Here is a 26,063-nt window from a genome sequence, read left to right as displayed (position 1 = left end):
TGACCCAAGGAATCCACGAACACATAAGTTTAGAACAAACGATTAAAAAGTTATGGTCCAAAATAGCCAATTTTGACATTTCTTGACCCGTAGGTGGCACTGTCACCAAACTGTGGATGTTCCCTCAGATCATGGTGTTGAGGAAGCATACCAAATTTCGTTTCGATAGGACAAAGCGTTACCGAGATATAGTCTTCCTGTTTTATGTTGACCTCGTTAACTTCACGTTGGCATAATTTCTTAACAGTAGCAGAAAATAAAATGATTTCTGGTCAGTTCTGTGCAGCACAGTCAGGAGATTATTTTGTGCCATTGTCTGGGCAAATCAGATCAAGTTTGAAGGATGTGAAAAGTTTAAACTGTTAACCTAATCCAAGATGGCGGCCACTGCAATGAGGTGGAGTTTTAATGTAAGGTGTCCATTGAAATCATCAGGAGGTGAGTAATCAGAAAAATATGAATATTGTTTCTAGGATAAACGGTTCAAAAGATACGCATAAAAGAAAAGTGCATTTATTTACATGGTAGTGGCTCTAGAGTTTGTCCTAGAGACCCTAAATTTGGTAGAGGGGCTATTCATGCCCACCCATATCAGTTTGCCAAATTTCATAATTTTCCTACGTACGGTTCATAGGGCTGGCATAGACTCCCAGCCAGAATAATAATAATAATGCTAATGTATACAATAGGGGCTAGCCCCTTCAGGGCTTGGCCCCTAACAAGATAGAGAAGTTCGTCAAGACAAACTTTAGAGTGGTAGCTTGACAAAGACTTACCAGCAAAAAGCCTTGAAGTCTGATTAATGTCCGGTAATTTCGGCCTTTAGTAGTTTCAATTTAGCATTTTAACGTGTTCAACTGTGGATACCTCGGAGGAAGAAGTTTACGTTTTAATTTAAAAAACTATTAGGCTGCAATTACACATTGCACATATCCAATATTTTAAGATACAAGACATAAAGGGCTGTGTTTACATTAAAATCATGTTGACGGCAGTGGTACTTAGTGAAAATGAGGGAATACGCTTCCTACACGAAACCCCCGTGAAGGAGGCGAGCCTTGTGCGGAGTGTCTGTACATTCATCACCTCGCAATTAGGGCAATCCTCTAGCACAGCCTCCGTGTGGCGAAATCTGAGACACACATTTTTCATCAATGTCTTCACCAATGAGGATGGCACACACTAAAACAGCTCTGACCCGTCGAGGCACAAGACCTCTGAAGGTGTCCTGTGGTATCTGGCACCAAGATGTTAGCAGCAAATCCTTTAAGTCCTGTAAGTTACGAGGTGGGGCCTCCATGGATCGGACTTGTTGGTCCAGCACATCCCATACATGCTCAATCGGACTGAGATCTGGGGAATTTGGAGGCCAACACCTTGAACTCTCTGTCATGGTCCTCAAACCATTCCTGAACAATTTTTGCAGTGTGGCAGGACGCATTATCCTGCTGAAAGAGGCCACTGCCTTCAGGGAATACCGTTGCCATGAAGAGGTGTACGTGGTTTGCAACAATCTTTAGGTAGTTGGTACGTGTCAAAGTAATATCCACATGAATGCCAGGACCCAAGGTTTCCCAGCAGAACATTGCCCAGAGCATCACACTGCCTCCGCCGGCCTGCCTTCTTCCCATATAGTTCATCCTGCTGCCATCACTTCCCCAGGTATATGACACACACACACCCGGCCGTCCTCATGATCTAAAAGAAAATGTGATTCATCAGACCATGCCACCTTCTTCCATTGCTCCATGGTCCAGTTCTGACGCTCACGTGCCCATTGTAGGTACTTTTGGCAGTGGACAGGGGTCAGCATGGGCACTCTGACCGGTCTGCGGCTATACAGCCCCACACGCAGCAAGCTGCGATGCACTGTGTGTTCTGACACCTTTCTATCATGGCCAGCATTAAGTTTTTCAGCAATTTGTGTAACAGTAGCTCTTCTGCAAGTTTAGAGTGATAGACAAGGAGGCAAGGCAGATCTCTCTCTCTCTCTCTCTAACTCTCTCTCCCTCCAAACTTGCATTTTTTGTTTTTTTCAAATTGTTAACTTTGAACTTTTTAACTTTTTTAGCATTTTCATAAAGTACCTTTTTTATCTCAACAAACAATCCCATAAAACAGTGCTTATAAATTAATAATGTGTGGAGCCAGCGTCTCTTTTGGGTCACAGCATTCGGTCCCCATGTTTGACTAGAATTAAGCATTTTGAGCTGTACTCTTTCCTTTCATCTATTTCCCAGTGCAGCCAGCAGCGGAGCGCAGAGAGAGAGAGGGTTGCGGAGGGGGTTGATATTCTCCTTCTGTTCCCTGCCACTTCCTTTCTCACATTCCCGACCCATTACAGACTCTCACATACCAGAAACAAGATGGCTTTTCATACTGTCACCCTTTTTCATCTGAAATGAAAATGAATTCGTACTCGGTGTGGCCTAACGGAGATCAAAGCCAGCATATTAACCTTCTCAGGGCGCATTTGCATCGCTCGTCTTCTGAGGGTGTGAGGAGGGAGGGAGAGAGGGAGGCGCAGGGATCCGGGGGGAGGAAGGAGAGGGAGGAGTGATGCTATTATTCTCCTCTCCTCTTTTTGAGTACTCCAATTCCACTTTTTGGCAGGCATCTCTCACACACAGTGTGTTCAGTGGTGCAGGTAGTACAGTATACAAGCACATGTTCAGAGCCATGTAGAGGTGGGTGTATCTACTTTCAGTTGGGCCACATTAGCATTTTTTAAATAAACACTACACTTTCAAATGTTTGAGATCTATAGGTCATAGAATGTGTGTGCAGATAATACAGCGACTTTAAGAGGGGTGGACTTTATTAAAGGAATATCTGTAGGAAATTTCTGTTCAAAATTGATTGATGTTTGTCAAGTTTCTTTTGCCACCCCCAGCACAGTAAGCCAAATGTCATCTATTGTAGATGTAATCCCATCTCAGCTTAATATACAGAGAAAACTATACATTAGAGAAAGCCATTAATAGGTTGATTTCCCCAAAAAGTAAAAACACAGAGCTGAGATTACTAGTTCTAAGCTATTAAAACTAGTTTTAATAACACCAATAATTTACAAATCACCAATAAAAGTAAGATTTTCTGGATGATGTATTAGGGAAAAAAACAGACCCAAGTAACATGTAACTGTTAATGTCCACAAAAAGCCACATACCTAAATTCAGCGGACATGTACAGGGAATTGTGAAGTTTTATGGACATTTACAGTTGGAATTCGGCTGGTTGTGTTGACTGATGGCAGTCTGTGAGGGCCTTTTATATGTTAATGACTGACAACTGTGAGTGAAAAGTGTTAGGTGCTTCCTGTGTTTCAGAGTACAGGGGAAGGCAAATAACTGAAAGTTTGGCTTATTGTCGGCTACAGCAAACTACATTAATTTACAGACAAACGCTAAAATAAACACCCTGAATGTAAAAATTGTTAACCAGACAGTGGTGATATTCAATAATAGCTACATTTAATTTTACTTGATAGTTTTGATAGACATTACAGAAAAAACTATGATTTTAAAATGCAGAGATTTATCTGAATTAATTTTTTTTAGTTATGTAAATATTGAACACCTGTTACCATGGGCTGACTTAATAGTTAATTTAAATGGCTAATGGATCATTCACAACAACATGCTGTTTTGTTAATGTGTGCTGCAACCTGTATCTTTTTCCTGGGCTATAACGTGGAGGTGCTTAACAGCTTTTTTGCAGCCACGGCTTTAAGGTGTATGTCTATACAGAAAAGACTTCAAAAAATAAACCTACTTTGAGACATATTTACTGGAGTAAAAACTATCCCTGGTCTCCCCAATTGTTGACTTTTCATGATTGACCCCCCCTTTCCACCCCACATACACCTTTACCTCACACTCCACCCCCTGCTGCACAGACTTTTGTTGTTCTGATCTCTGGTCAGACTTGAGTCATTTCAAACACACCTACAGATGCTACAGACAGACTGTCAGACTGCAATATTCAAAGAAGAATCTTAAAATAATCCACTAACCAGGTAAGACAGATGATTTATACTGTATTAAATACCAATATTGTATTTAACTTCAACTTTGTTGTATTTAAGTTAAACATTTTAACTGCATATTAATCTCTCACATAATGGTTCCTCTTTTTCACAGAATAATTTTTCCCACATGACCAAACTCAACGCATCTTCTGAGATTATAAAAGGTAATATTTTGTTGCATTCTTTTAACATCCACTTTTATCCAGTCTTCTGTTACTAACAATATTTTATGTCTTTGAAGCGTCCTGCAAGACATATAAATAGACTATGAGGAAGAAGTTTTCCTACTTTCATCCAGAGCTGAGAGACTCAATCAAGATTGTGGCAAAGAGAGAGAAGAGTAAGTTTAAAATCTATTATACAGTTAGTGTAACTATTTTTTTTAATGCATATACATCAATCAGCCACAACATTAAAACCACCTGCCTAATATTGTGTAGGTCCCCCTCATACCACCAAAAATTCTAGAGTCTGTTGTGTGTGAAAATCCCAGGAGATCAGCAGTTACAGAAATACTCAAACCAGCCCATCTGGCACCAACAATCATGTCACGGTCCAAATCACTGAGATAAAATTTTTTCCCCCATTCTGATGGTTGATGTGAACATTAACTGAAGCTCCTGACCTGTATCCGCATAATTTGATGCACTGCACTGCTGCCACATGATTGGCTGATTAGATAATCACATAGATGATTGTTGGTGTCAGATGGGCTGGTTTGAGTATTTATGTAACTGCTGATCTCCTGGGATTTTCACGCACAACAGTCTCTAGAATTTAATCAGAATGGTGTCAAAAACAAAAAAACATCCAGTGAGTGGCAGTTCTGTGGACGGAAACGCCTTATTGATGAGAGAGGTCAACAGAGAATGGACAGACTGGTTCAAACTGACAAAGTCTACAGTAACTCAGATAACTGCTCTGTACAATTGTGGTGAGAAGTATATCATCTCAGAATGCTATTCTGAGATGCAGGTTGGCGCTGTTTTGGTGGGGCCTACACAATATTAGGCAGGTGGTTTTAATGTTGTGGCTGATCGGTGTATGTTAGGAGTTCTTTTTGTGGGTGTTTTCAGTGGTTACATGACTATTATGTTTTGCAGTTGCTGGAGACCAGGTCAACGGAGACAGACACTGAAGCATTGTGTATTCCGTGGACATGATGTCTAATGATGAAGATGGAGGCCAGTGTGAGTTGTAAAACCAGCAGCTTTGAGAAGCTCTGTTCCAGAAGCCACAGAAGAGACTTGATGCAGACCCACAATATACTGGGAACTAATCACAACTCTGAAGCTTCACACTGTGTTTCAGATATTTGTATATTTTATAATTGGTATATTTTGTATAATTGGTATATTTTGTATATTTCTCATTTTCCTTTTAATAAAGATCTTTAAACCCAATTATTGTCTCAGCATTTATGTTGTGTCAACATTGATTAAAGGCCTGTAATAAGAGGCATGAGCTAAATGCTGTTTGGGATTAGGTGGGCTAAATTTTAAGTTTAAGCCAATTCATGCAGTGGCCCAATAGCAGTCAAGATTTAGGGATGTGCTAAATAAATTGTAACAAATACAATGAAAGCCAGTGTATGCAGTGACCCAATGGTTGTCAAGGTTTAAGGGTAGGTTAAGTTTAAGGGCAGCCAATCCAGTTCGAGATAAATGATCAATAGGGGTGACAATTTTATCCAAAAGTTGAGAAATGCAAATGTCACTCAGGTGTGAAAAAATCTCCTGACAGACAAGGGGATTACTTACGATGGCAACAAATGGCCATAACACGGAAGGAATTGTCAGTCGCTATACATGAAATGGTATATAATCGGATGTATACGGGCCTGTGGAATTTGAGACAGCGGGCCAGTAGATTTCTGAATACAGTGATTTATACAGGAGTCTACTGGTTAGGATACAGCTCTTTTCATGCAGTGCAAATCATGGCTAGTATTAACAGTGATTGTATTAGCACACACTTCACTTCTACCTGTCCACCTTGATTTTGAAAAAATAAATTCATTTATTGAAACCCGAAAAAATTAAACCACATATTTCGAAATTCAAATTACACTTCAAATGAAACGAAGGACAGTTTGAAGGACAGTTCAACACCAACTCTAGAAGCATGTGGCAGGGAATTAATGTCATCACAGACTTCAAAGGGAATAAAAACTCCGCCGTGAACACCGCTGCCTCTCTCCCGGATGAGCTTAATACTTTTTATGCTAGTTTCAAGGGAAACAACACCGCCCTCGCGTAGAGAGCTCCCGCGGCCGAAGCTACAGAGCTTAGTTCACTCTCCGTCTCTGTAGCAGATGTAACCCGATCCTTCCGACAGGTGAATATCCGTAAAGCCACTGGTCCAGATGGCATTCCGGGCCGCGTCATCAGTGGGTGAGCAAACCAACTGGCTGGTGTTTTTACGGACCTTTTCAACCTTTCCCTCTCCTTGTCTGTGGTCCCCACATGCTTTAAACGTCCATCATTGTGCCTGTACCAAAGCAATCCAAAATCACTTACTTAAATGACTGGTGTCCTGTTGCTCTGACCCCCATCATCAGCAAATGCTTTGAGAGACTAATCAGAGATTACATCTTCTCTGTGCTGCCTGCTTCACTGGACTCACTGCAGTTTGCTTACTGGAACAACCGCTCCACTGATGATGCCATTGCATCTACACTACACACTGCTCTCTCCCACCTGGAAAAAGGAACACTTATGTGAGAATGCTGTTTGTATACTACAGCTCAGCATTCAACACCATTGTGCCCTCCAAGCTTGATGTGAAACTCCAGGCTCTGGGCTTAAACAGCTCACTGTGCAGCTGGATCCTGGACTTCCTGTCAAGCAGATGCCAGGTGGTTAGAATGGGCAGCAACATCTCCTCATCACTGACCCTCAACACTGGAGCCCCGCAGGGCTGTGTTCTCAGCCCACTCCTGTATTCCCTGTACACATATGACTGTGTGGCAACACACAGCTCCAATGCCATCATTACATTTGCTGATGAAACGACGGTGGTAGGTCTGATCACTGACAATGATGAAACAGCCTACAGAGAGGAGTTGTACACTCTGACAAGCTGGTGTCAGGAGCACAACCTCCCCTTCGACGTCAGTAAGACCAAGGAGCTTGTGGTGGACTTCAGGAGAAGAGACAGAGAACACAGTCCCATCACCATCAATGGAGCACCGGTGGAGAGAGTCAGCAGCTTCAAGTTTCTCGGTGTCCACATCACTGAGGAACTCACATGGTCCATCCACACTGAAGTCGTTGTGAAGAAGGCTCATCAGCGCCTCTTCTTCCTGAGAAGGCTGAGGAAGTTTGGCATGAACCGCCACATCCTCACACGGTTCTACACCAGCACTGTAGAGAGCATCCTGACTGGCTGCATCACCGCCTGGTACGGCAACAGCACCGCCCTCAACCGCAAAGCCCTGAAAAGTGTGGTGTGAACTGCCAGACACATCATCGGAGGTGAGCTTCCCTCCCTCCAGGACATCTATACCAGGCGGTGTGTGAAAAAAGCTCGGAAGATCATCAGAGACTCCAGCCACCTGAGCCATGGGCTGTTCTCACTGCTACCATCAGGCAGGCAGTATCGCAGCATCAGGACCCGCACCAGCCGACTCCATGACAGCTTCTTCCCCCAAGCAATCAGACTTTTGAACTCTTGATTACTCACGATACGTATATCAGCACTGCACTTTATTGGACTCACATTTTATACTTCTCTTAATATCACACTGGCAACTGACTATCAACCGACAGCTGAATATCAACACAACACTTCATATTTATTTCCACTGATTACATTTTATTGTATACAGTCTTCTTATTTTGTGTATACTGTATATTGTATATTATTAGGTGTATATTGTGTTGTGTAAAAAGATGTGTAAACTGTGTTATGTGTAAATCAGATGTTTATTGTAATTGTCATACTGGTATGTTGCTTGGAACTGCACCCAAGACTTTCACCCACTGTTGCACTTGTGTATATGGTTGAGTGACAATAAAAGGGATTTGATTTGAAATATAATCAAAATAACGAAGTGATCAAAAACAATTATACCAAATCCAAACATTTTACTCTGTCGAATTTCTTCAACCGGCCCCTTTTGCAGTGATATAAAAATCACTCGACGAGAGAAAAATGCTAATATAAATTAGATCATAAAGGCAATTGTGAATATAAACATAATGATAATAATTGAAAAATAAGCCATGACCTATATATATATATATATATATATATATATATATATATATATATATATATATATATATATATTATGTATTTTTTTATTTTTTTATTTTTTTTAATAAAGGCTATGACAGTGATTGTCAGGGACTTCATTTAATGTTCCACTATATTTTAAAAGTTTGGACATTAACTTTATTACCACCTGCTGGTGGAATCTCCAAACTGCAAATGCAGGAACTGAATTTGGACTTTGCGCTGGGTTAAGACGTGGTATTGAAACGTCTTAGCGCAACGACCAAATTCTTAGGAAAATAGCAAATTCCGCTTTGCGCCACTTCATTTACTTACAATACATCCACAGTTTGCGCACCTACATCCACAGTATACATACACTCCCACCCACAGCCACTTGCGCTTTGCGTTGGCATGAAAATTGCACTTTGAATTAGTGCTCTCATGAAAATTGGATAAGACGTTGCACATGGTTTTAGCGCTGCGCTTTGCACACTCACGACAATAGAGCCCAATGTCTGCAAACATGCAGATAATCTTGTTTAAACAAATGTAATTCACGAACCTCACAAAACTTGCGCAAATTCAACATTTTCTTCCTGTGGAGTGCTCCTATATCTTCCCCTAAAGCGCATATTCTATCAGCCTGGATCAAAACTGTGTGCCTCTGACTAATGAATGTTGTCAGTCCGCGACACTCCAAGCAGGCATTCAGAGCCGTGTAAACTGTAAGTGGTCAGGAGATTGCTGCTGTCCTCTCCAAAAAAAAAAAAAAAAAAAAATCAATAAATTAAAAAAAAAAAAATATATATATATATATATATATATATATATATATATATATATACAGGTGCATCTCAATAAATTAGAATGTCGTGGAAAAGTTCATTTATTTCAGTAATCCAACTCAAACTGTGAAACTCGTGTATTAAATAAATTCAATGCACACAGACTGAAGTAGTTTAAGTCTTTGGTTCTTTTAATTGTGATGATTTTGGCTCACATTTAACAAAAACCCACCAATTCACTATCTCAAAAAATTAGAATATGGTGACATGCCAATCAGCTAATCAACTCAAAACACCTGCAAAGGTTTCCTGAGCCTTAAAAATGGTCTCTCAGTTTGGTTCACTAGGCTACACAATCATGGGGAAGACTGCTGATCTGACAGTTGTCCAGAAGACAATCATTGACACCCTTCACAAGGAGGGTAAGCCACAAACATTCATTGCCAAAGAAGCTGGCTGTTCACAGAGTGCTGTATCCAAGCATGTAAACAGAAAGTTGAGTGGAAGGAAAAAGTGTTGAAGAAAAAGATGCACAACCAACCAAGAGAACCGCAGCCTTATGATTGTCAAGCAAAATCGATTCAAGAATTTGGGTGAACTTCACAAGGAATGGACTGAGGCTGGGGTCAAGGCATCAAGAGCCACCACACACAGACACTACAGTTGTCGTATTCCTCTTGTTAAGCCACTCCTGAACTACAGACAACGTCAGAGGCGTCTTACCTGGGCTAAGGAGAAGAAGAACTGGACTGTTGCCCAGTGGTCCAAAGTCCTCTTTTCAGATGAGAGCAAGTTTTGTATTTCATTTGGAAACCAAGGTCCTAGAGTCTGGAGGAAGGGTGGAGAAGCTCATAGCCCAAGTTGCTTGAAGTCCAGTGTTAAGTTTCCACAGTCTGTGATGATTTGAGGTGCAATGTCATCTGCTGGTGTTGGTCCATTGTGTTTTTTGAAAACCAAAGTCACTGCACTCGTTTACCAAGAAATTTTGGAGCACTTCATGCTTCCTTCTGCTGACCAGCTTTTTAAAGATGCTGATTTCATTTTCCAGCAGGATTTGGCACCTGCCCACACTGCCAAAAGCACCAAAAGTTGGTTATATGACCGTGGTGTTGGTGTGCTTGACTAGCCAGCAAACTCACCAGACCTGAACCCCATAGAGAATCTATGGGGTATTGTCAAGAGGAAAATGAGAAACAAGAGACCAAAAAAATGCAGATGAGCTGAAGGCCACTGTCAAAGAAACCTGGGCTTCCATACCACCTCAGCAGTGCCACAAACCGATCACCTCCATGCCACGCCAAATTGAGGCAGTAATTAAAGCAAAAGGAGCCCCTACCAAGTATTGAGTACATATACAGTAAATGAACATACTTTCCAGAAGGCCAACAATTCACTAAAAATGTTTTTTTATTGGTCTTATGATGTATTCTAATTTTTTGAGATAGTGAATTGGTGGGTTTTTGTTAAATGTGAGCCAAAATCATCACAATTAAAAGAACCAAAGACTTAAGCTACTTCAGTCTGTGTGCATTGAATTTATTTAATACACGAGTTTCACAATTTGAGTTGAATTACTGAAATAAATGAACTTTTCCACAACATTCTAATTTATTGAGATGCACCTGTATGTATATATATATATATATATATAATAAAGTAATGTTTAACCCAGGCTCTATGCCAAAAGAAAGAGCTACTTTTGAGCCATCTTAAAAAGAACCAAATTTAGAACTATTCCTCTTCGGCCAAAACAAACAATAAATAAATATCAGTAGAAACTGTACATTGTACCATTGTACCTGTCCACTCTGTACCTGTTTTTGTCCACTTTAATTTTAATAAATATTTTTGTCAACTATTATTATTATTATAAGTTAAGAAATTATTACTGAAATTGCATAATAATAATATTAATAATTATTATTATTATTATTATTATTATTTTACAATAGTAATATATTTCTGTATAAATTCTTAACTTGCACAGGGCATTGCTATGCAGTCCTAGAGTTCTAAACCCTCAAGTTTTTATTTTATTTTGTCGGAAAACTGAAGAAAGACCTTTTAAGGGCTAGTTCAACCAAAAATAATAGTTCTCTCATAGTTTATTCAACCTCATGCCATCCCAGATATGTATGACTTTCTTCTGCTGAACACAAACTAAGATTTTTAGAAGAATATTTCAGCTCTGTAGGTCCATACAATGCAAGTTGATGGTGATTAGCACTTTAAAGCACCAAAAAAGCACAGACAATCGTAGTAAAAGTAATCCATACAACTCCAGTGGTTAAATTAATGTCTTAAGCGATACGATCATTTTGGGTGAGAAACAGGTGTACATATGTAAATTCACTTATATTTAATTAAATAACTGTACATACCTCTACCTTGCACATATTGTGCCACTTGCACATGTACATACACCATTCTATGTTATTTGTCCTCCTATTTTTTTGTGTCTATTTATACTCTTGCCTTGTTTTATATTCTGTGTCTCACTGTAATGTTCTGTGTGCACTTGTTTCTCCTATTACCACAAAAATTCCTTGTGTATGTGAGCACACTAGGCATTAAAGCTCATTTTGATTCAGATTAATATTCAAGTTCTTTTTACTACAATTGTTTACTTTCGGTCACTCTCCAATGCACATCCACGAGGGGACTCGGTTCCATCTGCCTCTCACGTGGCGTAAGAATGTTGGCATGGGGAGTCACGTGACGCCATGCGAGGATCGGACGTGTGAACGGCGAGCTCTGCGCACTTTGCTAGTTTTAATACCTTTTAATGACATAAACCGGTGAGATTCGATACACTGTTCCATAACTGTTCTAGGAGGACAGTATGTCAGAGAATTAAAAATCCTCCGGCTCTGGAGACATTAAAAGACACTTACGTGCTCAGGCTGATACCCCTGAGAAGGCCATGGACCAGGGTGTCGATTTGGTCAGAGAGTTGCGGGAAATGCGTTGAAAGATGTTAAACATGTCGGCAATGCTGACGAAGGTCGTTGATGACTTGGAGAATCTTGTTGTGATACGTCGATCGATCACTGCCATGGAGGTGAAATTCACTGATGTGGTCACAAGAGGGATGTTGAGAAACAGATCGATTATCTGGAGTCACTGGAGAGGGAATTATCTGGTAATGCACTAGCGACCAAGGTGGATTTGAAGCGTGTCTGGGAGAAGTTGGAGGACATGGAAAACCGTAGCCAGCGGAATAACATCTGTATCGTGGGAGTCCCGGAGGGAGTGGAGGGACAGAATGTGGTGGAATTCCTGGAAGGCTCTTTCCAAGTCTGCTCAACATAGCAGGCCATAAGCTGGAAATCCAGTGAGCTCACAGGGTTCCGGCTTAGCGATCCACTGAGGAAGACAGGCCCCGATCAATTCTGGCCAAATTTTCTTTATCATCCGATAAAGATCTTGTGTTACGTGAGGCGAGGAGTAAAGGAAGGCTTTCTTGGAAGAACCACAGCATTTTCTTGTTCCCAGATTTTAGGAACTCGACAAGAGAGAAACGTGATCAATTCAAGGAATGCAACTTTTACATCAAAGGAAGGAAGTTTTTGCACCGATATTCCCGGCCAAATTGAGAATAGATGCTAAGGATGACTGTAAAACATTCACATGCCCACAGCAAGCGATGTCCTTCATAAAGTCAATGGAGTGAGTGGGTCGTGTTGTGGTGATCATGTTGCAGCCTGGTGGACTGGCTCACTGAACATTCGCTTGACTGTTTGAAGATTCTGCATGCTCTTTTTGTGCTGGTGCTGCCTAGCGGCTGGAGTTTATTTTGTAGAGCAACACACCTTCAGGACGGTTTTGTGGATGAATCTACACACTCTTTGTGCTTATTCCGCCTATCGGCTGGAGTTTATTTTGTGGAGTATTTCTGGCAAAGTCATTAGAGTAAGTAATTTGCTTGTACTCATGTTGCAGCCGAATGGACCGGCTCACTGAACATTCGTTTGACTATCTGAAGAATCTGCGTGCTCTTTTTGTGCTGGTTCCGCCAAGCAGCTGGAGTTTATTTTTTAAAATAATACACCTTTAGGACAGTTTTATGGATGAAGCTACATGCTCTTTGTGTTTATTCTGCTTATTGGCTGGAGTTTGTTTTATAGATTATCTTTTGCTGTGTAATTCTGTCTCACAAAATTTGTATAGAATCACCGGACTTGAGCAGTCTGATGGTAAATTTGTCGCAGAGGTTCTCCTAGGTGTGCATGGACTGTTTAAGTTTGGAGAGATGGACGCCAGTTGGCGCTGTCATGTGCAGGGTTAATGCACAGGATTTTCTTTTTGTTTGTTGCACTAATGTTGGAATGTGGTCTTTATAATCCTGTTTTTGACACACAGTCTATTTTTTCTTACATGTCAAAATGTCAAATGTTAATATGAGTGTATTGTCTCTCTCCACGTGGAATGTGAATGGGTTGGGGCACCCCATAAAAAGAAGGAAGGTTATTTCACTTCTTAAGCATAAGAAATATGATATAGTGTTTCTTCAAGAAACGCACCTTTCCCCTCAGGAAGCTGAAAAATTTGGAAAGATATGGGGTGGGCATTTTTCTTATAGTGCTGGATCGAGTAAGAGCAGGGGAGTCATTACACTGATAAGTAAACATCTACAATTCAAATGTCTCAAACAGAGTAAAGGTAAATTAGGAAGAGTCATTATTGTTTTAGCTGAAATTCAGGGACAAAATCTTATTTTGGGAAATATATATGCACCTAACGTTGATGATCAGGGCTTTTTTATAGACCTTGAAGGGATGTTGCAAGCCATTGGCATCCCTCATGATATAATATTGGGAGGAGATTTTAATCTTTTGATGGACTCAGTCCTTGATCACAGTGAAGCAAAAATATGCAAGCCCCCTAGAGCAACAGTGATGCTTCACAGGATGTGTAAAAATCTTGGTCTTACAGATATTTGGAGACGTATGATCTGGTAGGGACTATAATTTTTTTTCATCAGTCCATAAGATTTACTCTAGAATAGATTTTATTTTTTATTTTTATATCTAAGTCCTTCATTTAATCTGTTGTTGCTTGCTCAATTGGAAACATTTTAATCTCAGATCATGCCCTGGTGTGTTTATAGGTATTGCCACATACGGAGAAAAAGAAATCATATAGTTGGCGTTTCAATGTATCCCTATTGCAAAATCCTGAATTCCAACAAATGCTAAAGGCTGAAATCAGTGTCTATATGGAGACCAACTGGTCCTCAATACGCTCTGTGGGCATGGCTTGGGAGGCCCTTAAGGCGGTTCTTAGGGGCCGGATCATACAGTATGCTTCATTCATCAAAAAATCCAAAGCACAGGAACTTGTGGAGTTGGAAGGGAATATTAAAAGTGCCGAGGCAGAGCTGAAGCGCCGAATGATGTCTAATGGCCTCTGAATTGACCTGACTGAAATACAGATATAATATTATTTTGTCGCGGAAGGTGGAGTTTTAGCTATTCAGGGCAAGACAGTCATACTTTGAGTCAGGGGACAAAGCAAGGAAGCTTTTGACTAGATATATAAAACAGAGAGAGTCTTTTTCTACCATTCTCTCAGTGAAATCTGTTGGTGGTGAAATATTTACCTTTGCTATTGATATTAATAATGCTTTTAAAGAATTCTATCTTGATCTCTGTAGTTCCATGTCTTCGTCTACTGATGAAGATATAAAAAATTTTGTGGAACCATTAGAACTTCCTAAACTGACGACTGAGCAAAAAAAATCTCTTGATTCTGAGATAACCTTGGAGGAGCTTGGCGAGGTAATTAAAGCCTTGCCTACAGGCAATGCTCCGGGGCCAGACGGCTTTGCCGCTGAATTTTTTTAGATTTTATGCTACAGAACGGGCTCCACTTTTGCTAGAAGTTTATACGGAACCATTAAAGAATGGAAAGCTTCCACTAGCCATGACACAAGCCCGAATCAGTCTGATTCTTAAAAAGGACAAAGATCCAAACAAGTGTAAAAGTCACCGTCCAATTTCCCTGATCCAGCTAGATGTAGAAATATTGTCAAAAAGATTGGCTAACCGATAATGTAAAGTTATGACATCTCTTATACATATAGATCAGGTGGGGTTTATTTGGGGCCGTAGCTCTTCTGATAACATTAGGCGTTTCATCAATATTATGTAGTCAGTGGTGAATGATCAGACTCCAGTCGCTGCCATCTCACTTGATGCCGAAAATGCGTTGGATATGGTAGAATGGGATTGTCTTTTTAAGATTTTGGAAATGTATGGGTTCGGGAATACTTTTATTGGATGGATTAAGTTACTTTATAGACACCCGGTAGCGGCGGTACAAACAAATGGATTCATTTCAGATTATTTTACTCTGGATAGGGGCACCCAGCATGGTTGCTCTCTTCCCCATTATTGTTCTGTCTTGCACTGGAGCCATTAGCAGCCACGATAAGAAAGGATGATTTTCCAGGGAGGCATAGCGCATAAGCTGTTGCTTTACGCAGATTATATTTTATTATTTGTCTCTGACCCTACTAGATCTATGCCTTGCCTCCACAGAACTATTAATTCCTTTTCTAAATTCTCAGGTTACAGAGTTAATTGCTCTAAATCCGAAGCTTTGGCTCTGACAGCATACTGCATGGTAACGGCTTTTCAGCCAGGTGTCTTCCGGTGGCCCAAACAGGGCATAAAGTATTTGGGTATTTTATTCCCAGCAAATTTGTGTGATTTATTTAGAGTTAATACTTTTGACCCTTTAATAAAAAGGTTTTCGAGTGATGTGGGCAGGTGGGCTTCATTACATTTATCTTTGACTGGGAAGGTTAATGTTATTAAAATGTATTGTATTCCAAAATTCAACTACCTGCTACAGTCTCTCCCAATAGATGTACCCCTCTCTTATTTCAAGTAATTTGATAGCATAGCGAAGTCCCTCATTTGGAATGGTAAACGTCCCAGATTACATTTCAGTAAATTGCATAGGCCGATTGACAAAGGTGGACTAGGCCTACCCAAGATTTTGTTATATTATTATGCATTTGGTCTCAGACATTTGGCTCATTGGTCACTTCCACCTGAGAGAGCCCCTTCCTGGTTCTGTATTGAACAGGAAGCGCTTGCCCCTATTTCACCATTGCAAAGCCTTTCTATCAAACTATCCGGAGAAGTTAAGTTACACCCCGTTATCTCACATTTGTATGCGGTATGGACAAAAGTGTCCAGAGAGTTTAATTCTGACCTTTATTTAAATGTTGCTTCAAGCATATGGCTGAACCCAAAGTTATGTACTAATAAGTCCCCTTTCTGCTGGACAGAGTGGATTGTGATGGAGGTTAATATACTCACCTATATGAGAGTGGAGTGTTGAGTGTTGAGATCCTTTGAAAATAGGGTTCAACATTTTGGGATTCCCAGGTCTCAATTTTTTTGGTATTTACAGCTGCGTCACCTGCTTTGTACTATTTTTGGGAGTAGCATTAACCCACCTAAAGGGGCAAATACTCTGGGAGTCGTTATTACTGATTTTGGAAAAGGTCATGAGGCATCAGTGTATTACTCCCTGCTAATTCAGAGTCTGGGGGACGAAGCTTCAACTTCTCTCAAGAGATTATGGGAGAAAGATTTAAACTTGGTATTGGAGGAGGGAGTGTGGGCTAGGATTCTAAAAAACATCAAGTCTACATTTAGAGATACAAGGGTGCGCCTTATGCAATTTAAGATTTTACATAGATTCTATTGGACTCCCTCTAGATTGTATAGGCTTGGTTTTAAAGACACACCCACCTGTTGGCAATGCCAATCAGAAGATGGGGACACAACCCATGTTTTTTGGTGGTGTGTTAAGATCCAAGAATTTTGGTTGAGGGTTCAGAGTTTTATGTGTGACGTATTGGGCACTCAGATGTAATTTTCCCCCAGACGCTGTATTTTAGGCGATGGGGCGGTCATTAATATAGGGGATAAGTACATAAAAAATTGGGTCCTAGCCATTGTTATGATCGACAGACAGGTCATCCTTAGAGGATGGAAGTCAGCTGGAGCGCCCTCATTTCAAGAGTGGCACACAGAGATGGGCAGGGTAGCGGCATTTGAGATGTCAAAGAAGGCTAGGCAGCCTGGATTTCTTTAATACAAAATGGGGCATTTATTTGGCCTTTTGGGGGGGCTCTCGGGGAGGGACAGTGGAGAGGGATTTGTAGTTTTGAATGTATGTGTGCAACCTTTTTGTTTTTTGTTTTTGGAGGTGTGCTTTTTGTGTTTTTTGTGTTTTTTTTTTTTGTTTGTTTGTTTTTCTGAATGTTTTCTGCTGATTTGATGTCTATTTGTGTGTCATTGTCAATTTAGCGTTTGACCACTGGAGTGCTTGTTTGTGTTGGCTGGGGAGGGGTTAGTTTCATATAATGTGATTCCACATTTTCTGTTATGTCTGTTTGGCTTGTTGTTTGGGATCAGTAAAAATTGTTAGTAACAAAGAAAAAAAAAGAACGTTGGCATGTTCACGTCAGAACTGACGTGATACAACCCGAAGTGCAACTCAATTTGTTTACAAAAGAATGCTGTTCACAAGCTTCATTGGTTTTGCTTTCATTTGAACATGCCAGCGCGCTTATGTTGCGTGAGAGACGTAGGGAACCGAGTCCCGTCGTGGAGAGGAGCGACCAGAAGTAAACAATTGTAGTGAAAAGGACTTAAATATTGATTTTTTTTTTTTGCATCTTTTTTATGGGGCATTTTTTTATTTTTTTTATGGCACAAGGTCTTATCACAATTTTGATTTTATTTCCATTAATTATGCTGTCCTACTTTGAACTGTAAGTCGAAGGACCTTTCAAATTATAAAAAAAATAAAAAAATAAAAAAATAAAAAACACAACATATTCTGGAAAATAGAGTAACTGCATTCACATAAAAAAATGGTTTGCATATTTGGTTGCATTTTTGCTCTAAAATTACACTTTTACTCCACTGACAGTTAGGTTTAGGGTTTAGGTTTGGGATAGGGCATAAGATTAGTAACATATGCTTTCCTTTTGAGTGAATTCCTCGCATTACAACTTGCTTTTGGCACCAATCTGTGGACATTTCACCCGAGAACTGGAGCTCTCACAAGCTTCGGCCACTTGGGGCTGTGGTTTGAATTTTTTTAAGAACAGACCAATTTCAGCTAAAGAAACCTACTGTCGCCGAAATCACAGTGAGATCTGACCATTCTGGAATCAGGTTTTAAGCAGTGATTAATTTTGCAATTCTGTTTGGTGCCACTAGTGAAACTGGAATTACACACTTCAGCTTTTACACTTTTGAACAATTCATAATATTATTTATTTATTTTTATTTTATTTATTTTTTTACAATGATAAATATTAACAGTATTCATGTTTATTCAATGTATCATCCAATGACATTCCTGACGCAGAGTGCTCAGACAACCTATTGTTGATATGGTTACCTCCTCAATCAAATGCAATTTTTGTTCATGAGAGTTCTGTTAACTTAACGACAGGTGAACATACGCAGACTTTTTGTGGTTACAAAGCTTTATGTTGAAAAAGAAAATGTTTAAGACCCCAACCTTTGGTTCTGACTTCCTTTGGTGGGGGGGGGTTTCAAGCCTTAATTCACACTCTGGCTGATCTGAACACCAGGCAAAAAACTTACACCCGACATACAATACACTCCCGCACTGTTCCCGGCCGTGTGTGTGTATGTGTTCACACCCACCACTGCTCTGATTAAAGTGTGGAGTGTTGAGAGTTTTAATTGGATGTTGAGTGCAGAATAAATCACTGCTTCTGTATTTAACAGCAGCGCTGATGCTTTCATGTGTTCTGATGTTTAAACTAATTTGTACAAGTGATAAAGTACTAATTACTCACTCAGACCTCATTGTGCTTTTTATTACAAACATTAATTTAGTTATTTTTGATCACAGGAAATGATTTATTTGAATGTGTAAAAGAATATTAAAATCAAAACTACTTGTGGACAAATGGAAAATAAATAAAAAGCATTAATCGGACCACCTAGCAGCCTCTCAAGACATGCTAACAACCACTCACAATTATCTAGCCTTGTGGCGGCAAGTTTTGCACAGACAAGCACCACTCCCATTTTCTTAAGAAAATGTACAAATCTTATATGAATATTGATCTTGTCATTGCGGTCACTGTAATGTTGCATGCAAACTGGATAGTGTACAAGAAATTATCTGGAATATGGTTGTAATAATTCTATAAAAGGTGCTTTGATACTATTTCTTCACAGTATCATATTTTGACCCTGTGTAATATTGTGTTATTTTATTCATTTATTTTGTTATGTGAATATGTGTGTTACAGCATACAGAGGGTATAGGGTCAGGAAAGTCAACAAACAGAGTCGACAATGGAATGGGTGAGTGTGTGTTTCTTTGTGTTGGTTTCCTTTGTGTTTTTTTGTGTTATTGTATTGTGTTTATGCATGATTGTGTGTTCAGGTGATTGTTCTATACAGTAGGGTCTCCTATATCCTGTCTCAGTTATGTTGTGTGAGTGTGTGTAACACATAAAGGACAGGCAAGGAGGAGGCAAGAACCGGCTGAACAGTAAACATAAAGTTTAATGGGAAACTTAATCCAACATAAAACAAACATAAACAAACAAACAAACACACACACACACACACACACACACACACAGAGCGCAGCCGTGTGCGTCTCTCTCGAAAACTGGCGCCTCCAGCATGTCTTTATCCCCCTTCCCTGCTGATAAGCCCGATTCAGGGCCGGCCATGTGTCCTCAAGGCCCGGCCCCACCCTCCTCCTTGTCACAGTGTGTTTGCGTGCATTGTATTTACTTCTACTGTGCGACGAGCCATGCATGCATACATACTATGATAAAGCATAAGTAAATCTTTGATTATGGGTTAAATTCCTTATTCTGGCTGATAGTGTGAAAGTGTGTTCTTTAAACAGAGGAAGCTCATAGTCATTTCCTCCATGTGCAGATCTCACACACATTCCGATCAGCCTTAGTGAGCATGTTTTCATGCACGACCAAACATTGATTATGCTTAATAAGCAGACAACATGTAAGGTCATGTAAACAGCTTAAACGCCTTTTCTTTATTGGGGTAAGGCCATACATTGTGTAAGCAAAAACTTTTACTCCCCAACATAGAACGCCAGCTGCGCAAAGATCGTTGACAATTATTTAAGAACTAATTTTAATGCATTTCATTAATTCTGAGCTTTCAATTAACCCTTCCATATCTGAGAGTGTTTGTGTGTGTGTGTGTGTGTGTGTGTTTATGTGTGTATGTATCCTCCAGCCAGTGTGTTTATCAGAGGGGATTCTCAATGCTTGTTTATATCTGAAATCTCAGTGGTGAAACTTCAAACCTCACACTTTGCTATTCTGTTTCATCAGGGCTGGAGAGGATCGTTATAGATTTATTTTGACATCAACCCAATTTGTCCTTGTAAAGTTTGTAAACTTACCTCCATGCTCATTAGCTGACAGGAGCAGGTGTCAGATGATATTAGTGTGTGTGCATTCAAATCACATGTTTATCATACATGTGTGTCAAATTTACTGCACTAAAAATGTCACTGAAAATATGTCACTGTTGGTGGTTGTATCGGTAGGGGCCACATACCCAGAGGAATATTTTTTTTGCTCAGAGGTGACTTACTGAAAGCCCTATTCATGCCCAATGTGAATATTTACTGTCCTAAAGTTCCTTAGGAGAAATAAATTAGACACAAATGAGAAAATTGTTAATTTACAGTAAGAGTGTAGAGCTATAAAATGAATGTGGATAGTATAACTCAGATTATTTGGTCTTCGGCAAACTGGGTCTTTTTTCTCAGGAGAAACGTCTCAAAAGTCTCAATTCGCTATCCGTTTAATCGCATTGCTGTCTAGAAGAAACAATCGAGTTATTAAAGAGATCACATTTGTGATTTCGATTTACAATAATCTAAAGTCAATGACATCATATTGTATTATATTGAATAGTTCAGTACTGTTCTTTGATTTTGTCTCTACAGACAAGACACATCAGAAAGAAGAAGCTCTACCAATCAGATCCTGGAGGAGAAGGTAAGATATGATCATTTCAGAGGTTAAAAAAGAGGTTTTAAAAAGTGACATTTTAACCCAAAATGATCAATTACTGTCATAATTTACTCATTTATCAAGCCTGTGTGATTTTCGGTCTTCCACTGAACACAAAAAGAGATGTTTTGTAGAATGTTCGTGCTGTTCTTTTACATAAAACGAAAGAAAAAATGGGGAAAAAAATCAGCTTAAAAGTTGGCCCTCTACCAAAGCTCTCAAATGTTAGTGCAGTTCCACATACTCAAACTTGCTGCATTGCGATCTGTTACAAGAGACAGTGCTGTTTGCTAACACTGACTTGAAACCTAGAGTGATGCTTCTTAATGCGTCAACATTGAACATGCACGTTTAAAAGATGTTAGAGGGCTTCGGCGGAGGGTATGATTTTCAGCTAGAAATTGCATAAATTTCGGCCTGTTCCTCACAAAAAGTTATCATAGGGCTTCAGAAGCTTTATGTCTGTTTCTATAACTTCAGGTGCACTTTGATTTCGGGTTGATTTTTATTAAAATGAACATATTTCAGTGTTTTTCTTTTTGTAGGTCAAATTAAAACAGAATTGGAAACTTTTTATCAGACCTTCATCATTGTTTTAGACCCAGACTCAGACTTTCCAACTATAGCTGTGTTTCCATCAAAATGTTTTGCATTTTTTAAGTGCATTTTTCAATTTCTAAAAATTAGACTAAATAAATTATGAATCGTTGCGCGTTTCCATCCACTACGTCATGCACATTATCTTGAGCTAACCTTGTCTTGATGGAGCAGCTGAATGTCCTCTTGCTTCGGGGTGAGTTTTATTTGCAGGATTGAAGCAATTGTACCTCTTTTTATTAAATGCTGCCAGGATACGCCACAGAATATGTTTAATATCTGATATAATGAGGGTTGATGCGATGCCCACACACTGCCAGCCTCCGCATACATGGGAGTGCCCACACTCAAAACTGTTCTGTTGGATTGTGAGGACCCACTTTAATGACCAGCTGTGGGTTAAACACTTCCGAATACCAACAGCTATGCATGAAGAATTGTGTGCCAATGTGGGACCTTTCATTCACATCAAGCTATTGCACAGTCATAACATGTGAACGAATGGTCAAAACACATCATCGTTATGCGAATAAACTGTTTCCATCACCTTAATGCGCATTTTAACTAATTTGAAACTCTAGAAAAGCCACCTCCTCCTAGCGCATTATATTGAATGCGAATTTTGAGAGTTTATTCACATAACGTCTCGGTTACTGTCATAACCTCTGTTCCCTGATGGAGGGAATGAGATGTTGTGTCGATGTAGTGACACTAGGGGTCACTCTTGAGAGCCCCGATCACCTCAAATCTTTGAGAAAAGGCCAATGAGAATTGGAGAGTGGAATTTGCATGCTACTCCCCCGGACATACGGGTATAAAAGGGAGCTGGAATGCAGGATTCATTCAGGTTTTGTGCTGAGGAGCCGAGACATGGTCCCGGCCATTTCAGTGGCTAGTACAGCATTATGGCAAAAGGGACACATCCATCAGGGAACGGAGGTTACGACAGTAACCGAGACATTCCCCTTCTGTCACTCACTTGACGTTGTGTCGATGTAGTGACACTAGGGGTCCCTATGGAAAAACAGCTGAACCGTGTTACGTGAACTGCCGATGCAGGTGCAAGCAAGCTGTTGCGTTCGTAATAGCAGGTGCATCAGACTGCACGTAACCTCCCCCAATGCCCCAAAAGACGTTATGTAGTTCCCCACATCCCTGAGGGGGGGAAGCGACGTAACTAGCATGGGAGCAGGCCGCGCCTTTTCTCTCTATGTTTTCTCTCCACAGAGTATTAGATTCAGCTGGGGCCATCTAACGCTATCATACGCATCGGGGAAGGTGTTCTTTTCCATTCCTATTCTTTCAGGGGGAAAAGACCCCATGGAGACCACATCCTGCACAAAAAGGGAGGTCAACATGTGGACATACGACACATGGGCTCAGCAGCCGCACATGGAAGAGGTGCGGTGGTAGGTCCCGAAAAAGGGGGGGAGGGGGAACTCTACAAACACAGCGACCGGGGGCAGAGAGAGCTCTGCCCAAGGGAGACGCGGGTCCGCCAACAGGGAGACCGTACCGCGGAATATACATCACAGGGGTTACCGGAGTAATCGGCACCTGTGGTGCACCTATCCCAGTACAGGGCATATTAGACCCCGTAGTGGGGCTGGCTGCGAACTCCTCCGACGAGTTCGCGAACCATAGGGCTAGGGAGGAAGGACATCCAGGGTGGTGCCTGAGCACCAAATCCCTGTGCACGCACAGCAACTCTTGAGAGTGTGCTAGAATCAGCCAGTCGTCGAGGTAGTTGAGTATGCGGATGCAGGGACAGGGACAGGCCGAAGGGGAGGACCGTGTACTGATACACCTGGCCATCGAAAGCAAACCGTAGGAAGGGTCTGTGTCGAGGTAGATCCGAAACATGAAAGTACGCGTCCTTCAGGTCTATCGCCGCTAACCAATCTCGATGCCGGACGCATGCCAGAATGTGTTTCTGATGTTTCAGGAGAGAGGAAACCACTCTTTTTTTGACAATTTGGGTACTGCAGCCCGTTTGGGGTGCGGCAAACAAAAAAGAAAAGGAAACAAAGGATTTACCTCCCGGCCCTCCAGCGGGGGATGGAGTGGTCTGGATACCAGCTCCGTAGCGGACGTCTCGCTCCCTGGGTCGTCCGTCTCAGGGGCGCTTAGGAACCTTCCAGGTCCTCGTGCCGGCCCAAGGACGGGGGCGTCAGCTTCCTGCAGGGGGCTCTACGCTGGGGCCGAGAGCTAGGCTCGGGCTGAGGCAGAGCCGCCTGGGTTTAGCCACCGCAGGGGGACGCATATTGCGGGATCTTAAGCCGCGCCGGGGCAAGATGTGCTGGATGGCCTCCATCTGCTTCTTCACCACCGAGAACTGCTGGGCGAAGTCCTCAACGGTGTTGCCAAAAAGTCCAGTCTGGGAGATGGGTGCGTTGAGAAAGCGTGCTTTGTCTGTGTCACTCATCTCGGAGGGTGAGGTCGGTCGCCGATCGCAGCTCCTGCAGCACATCGGGATCAGGACTACCCATGTGCAGTTCTTTTAGTGCCTTGGCCTGGTGTACCTGCAGGAGGGCCATGGCATGCAGGGCGGAGGCTGCCTGTCCAGCGGCACTGTAGGCTTTGGCCGCCAGAGACGATGTAGTCCTACAGGCTCTGGAGGGGAGCGCCGGATGATCCTGCCAGGTGACGGCTTTTTGTGGGCACAGGTGCATCACAACCGCCTGATCCACCTGAGGGACCTCCATGTACCCGTGGACCGCCCTGCTGTTGAGGGTAGTGAGAGTGGACGAACCCGGAAGTCTGTTTTGGGCAGCAAAAGTTGCCCTCCATGACCTTGTGAGTTCGTCATGCACCTCCGGGAAGAAAGGAACCGGGGGGGGCTCCCCGAACCCAGGAACCAATCATCAAGCCGAGAGCGCTCAGGGGAGGCTGGAGGGTTCCAGTCCAACCCAATACTTGCGGTGGCCCGGGCAAGCATGGCGGTCAGCTCTGCGTTGGCCTCAGACTGGGCGGGCAGACCCGAAGGTCGACCCCAGTCGAGTCCTTGGCATCTGACATCGCCAGTGTGCTCTCCGATGCACTAATCGAAGACTCGTCCTGCTTGCGGGCCCCGAAAGAGACGTCATGCCGGCCATGAGGCGGGCTGGTCTCATTTCAGAACCGGACGGGAGCAAACGAGCATGCTGAGGAACGGGAGGTCCGCGGGGAATTACCCGGCCAGACTGCGCCCATTGAACTCCCCAAATCGCCTCCAGTGCCAACCGGGCCGGCCTCACACCTGTGGGTAGAAGGCACAGCACAGGGGGCGGCTAGAGTGGCTTTCCCTCGGAAAAAGGAAAGCCGCGACCGCAATGTTGCCATGGTCATATCCTCGCAATGAGAACATGAACCATCCACAAACGCTGCCTCAGTGTGATCGCTCCCCAGACACATGAGGCAGCGCCCATGGTCATCGGAGGCGGAGAGATAATGACCGCATCCAGGAATCACACAAAGACGGAAAGGCATCTTTAAAAAGATGCGTCTTTAAAAAGACGTACAACATCAATGTGTGTGCTCTAATAGAGAAAATATACTCTTTAGCAGGAATATACACTCTTTTAGCACTGTCGAAGTGCGCAGGGGCGAAATCTGCACTCGTCGTGCAGAAGGAGAGAAAGCCCCTGGAAATGCGCCGTATATCCAACAGCATACGCTTCTTAAGAGGTGAATGGAACAGCAGTAGTATTCAGCTCGCTGATAGTACAACCGCTCGGCTCCAAAGAAAAAATCTGAATGAATCCTGCATTCCAGCTCCCTTTTATACCCGTATGTCCAGGGGAGTGGCATGCAATTCTCATGGGCCTTTTCTCAAAGATCTGAGGTGATCGGGGCTCTCAAGAGCGACCCCTAGTGTCACTACAACGACACAACTTCGAGTGAGTGACAAAAGGGGAACAAGCATTTCCATTCAGGATTTCTTATGCGCAATTTGAAAATGCGCATTAAAATTGTTGGATGGAAACCCAGCTTATGGCAATTCAATATAATAATACGAACTATTAAATGTTTAAAACTATGATCATTTAATCGAAGAGTTAATTAAACATTAACCATTTAAACAATTATTGTGAGAAAATGATTTCTCGTTTAAAATAATTTCCCCCACACCAATCAATTTTGCCAATTTTTACTAATGAACTTATTAAACAATTGGAAAAAAGTGTCTGTGAAGAGCATGCTTGAGATGAAATATGAAACAAGTGATGTTTGAACAAAACAAATAAAATTCAAGGTGAATATCACATTCACATATCACAATACCAATATTTTATTAGCGTCAATTCCAATCAAGCTTTGCTAAATTACGCAAAGAGTGTGAAAATATTATTTAAATGTATTTAGGATA

At 41.5% G+C, this 26,063-nt stretch overlaps 1 protein-coding gene across 1 annotated transcript in view; it reads left to right on the top strand.

Annotated features, from left to right (window-relative positions):
- Positions 1–26,063, top strand: part of myo3b (myosin IIIB) — a 213,832-nt gene that overhangs the window by 96,992 nt on the left and 90,777 nt on the right. Inside the window, exons 20-21 of the mRNA XM_051708096.1 lie at positions 19,361–19,415; positions 21,052–21,103. Of these exons, the coding sequence (XP_051564056.1) occupies positions 19,361–19,415; positions 21,052–21,103 (107 nt within the window). The remainder of the gene's footprint in view (positions 1–19,360; positions 19,416–21,051; positions 21,104–26,063) is intronic.

Source organism: Myxocyprinus asiaticus, chromosome 10 (genome assembly GCF_019703515.2).
Source record: "Myxocyprinus asiaticus isolate MX2 ecotype Aquarium Trade chromosome 10, UBuf_Myxa_2, whole genome shotgun sequence".
NCBI classification, from domain to species: domain Eukaryota; kingdom Metazoa; phylum Chordata; class Actinopteri; order Cypriniformes; family Catostomidae; genus Myxocyprinus; species Myxocyprinus asiaticus.
The sequence above is the reverse complement of the archived record's forward strand: the minus strand, read 5'-3'. Positions and strand labels throughout refer to the sequence as shown.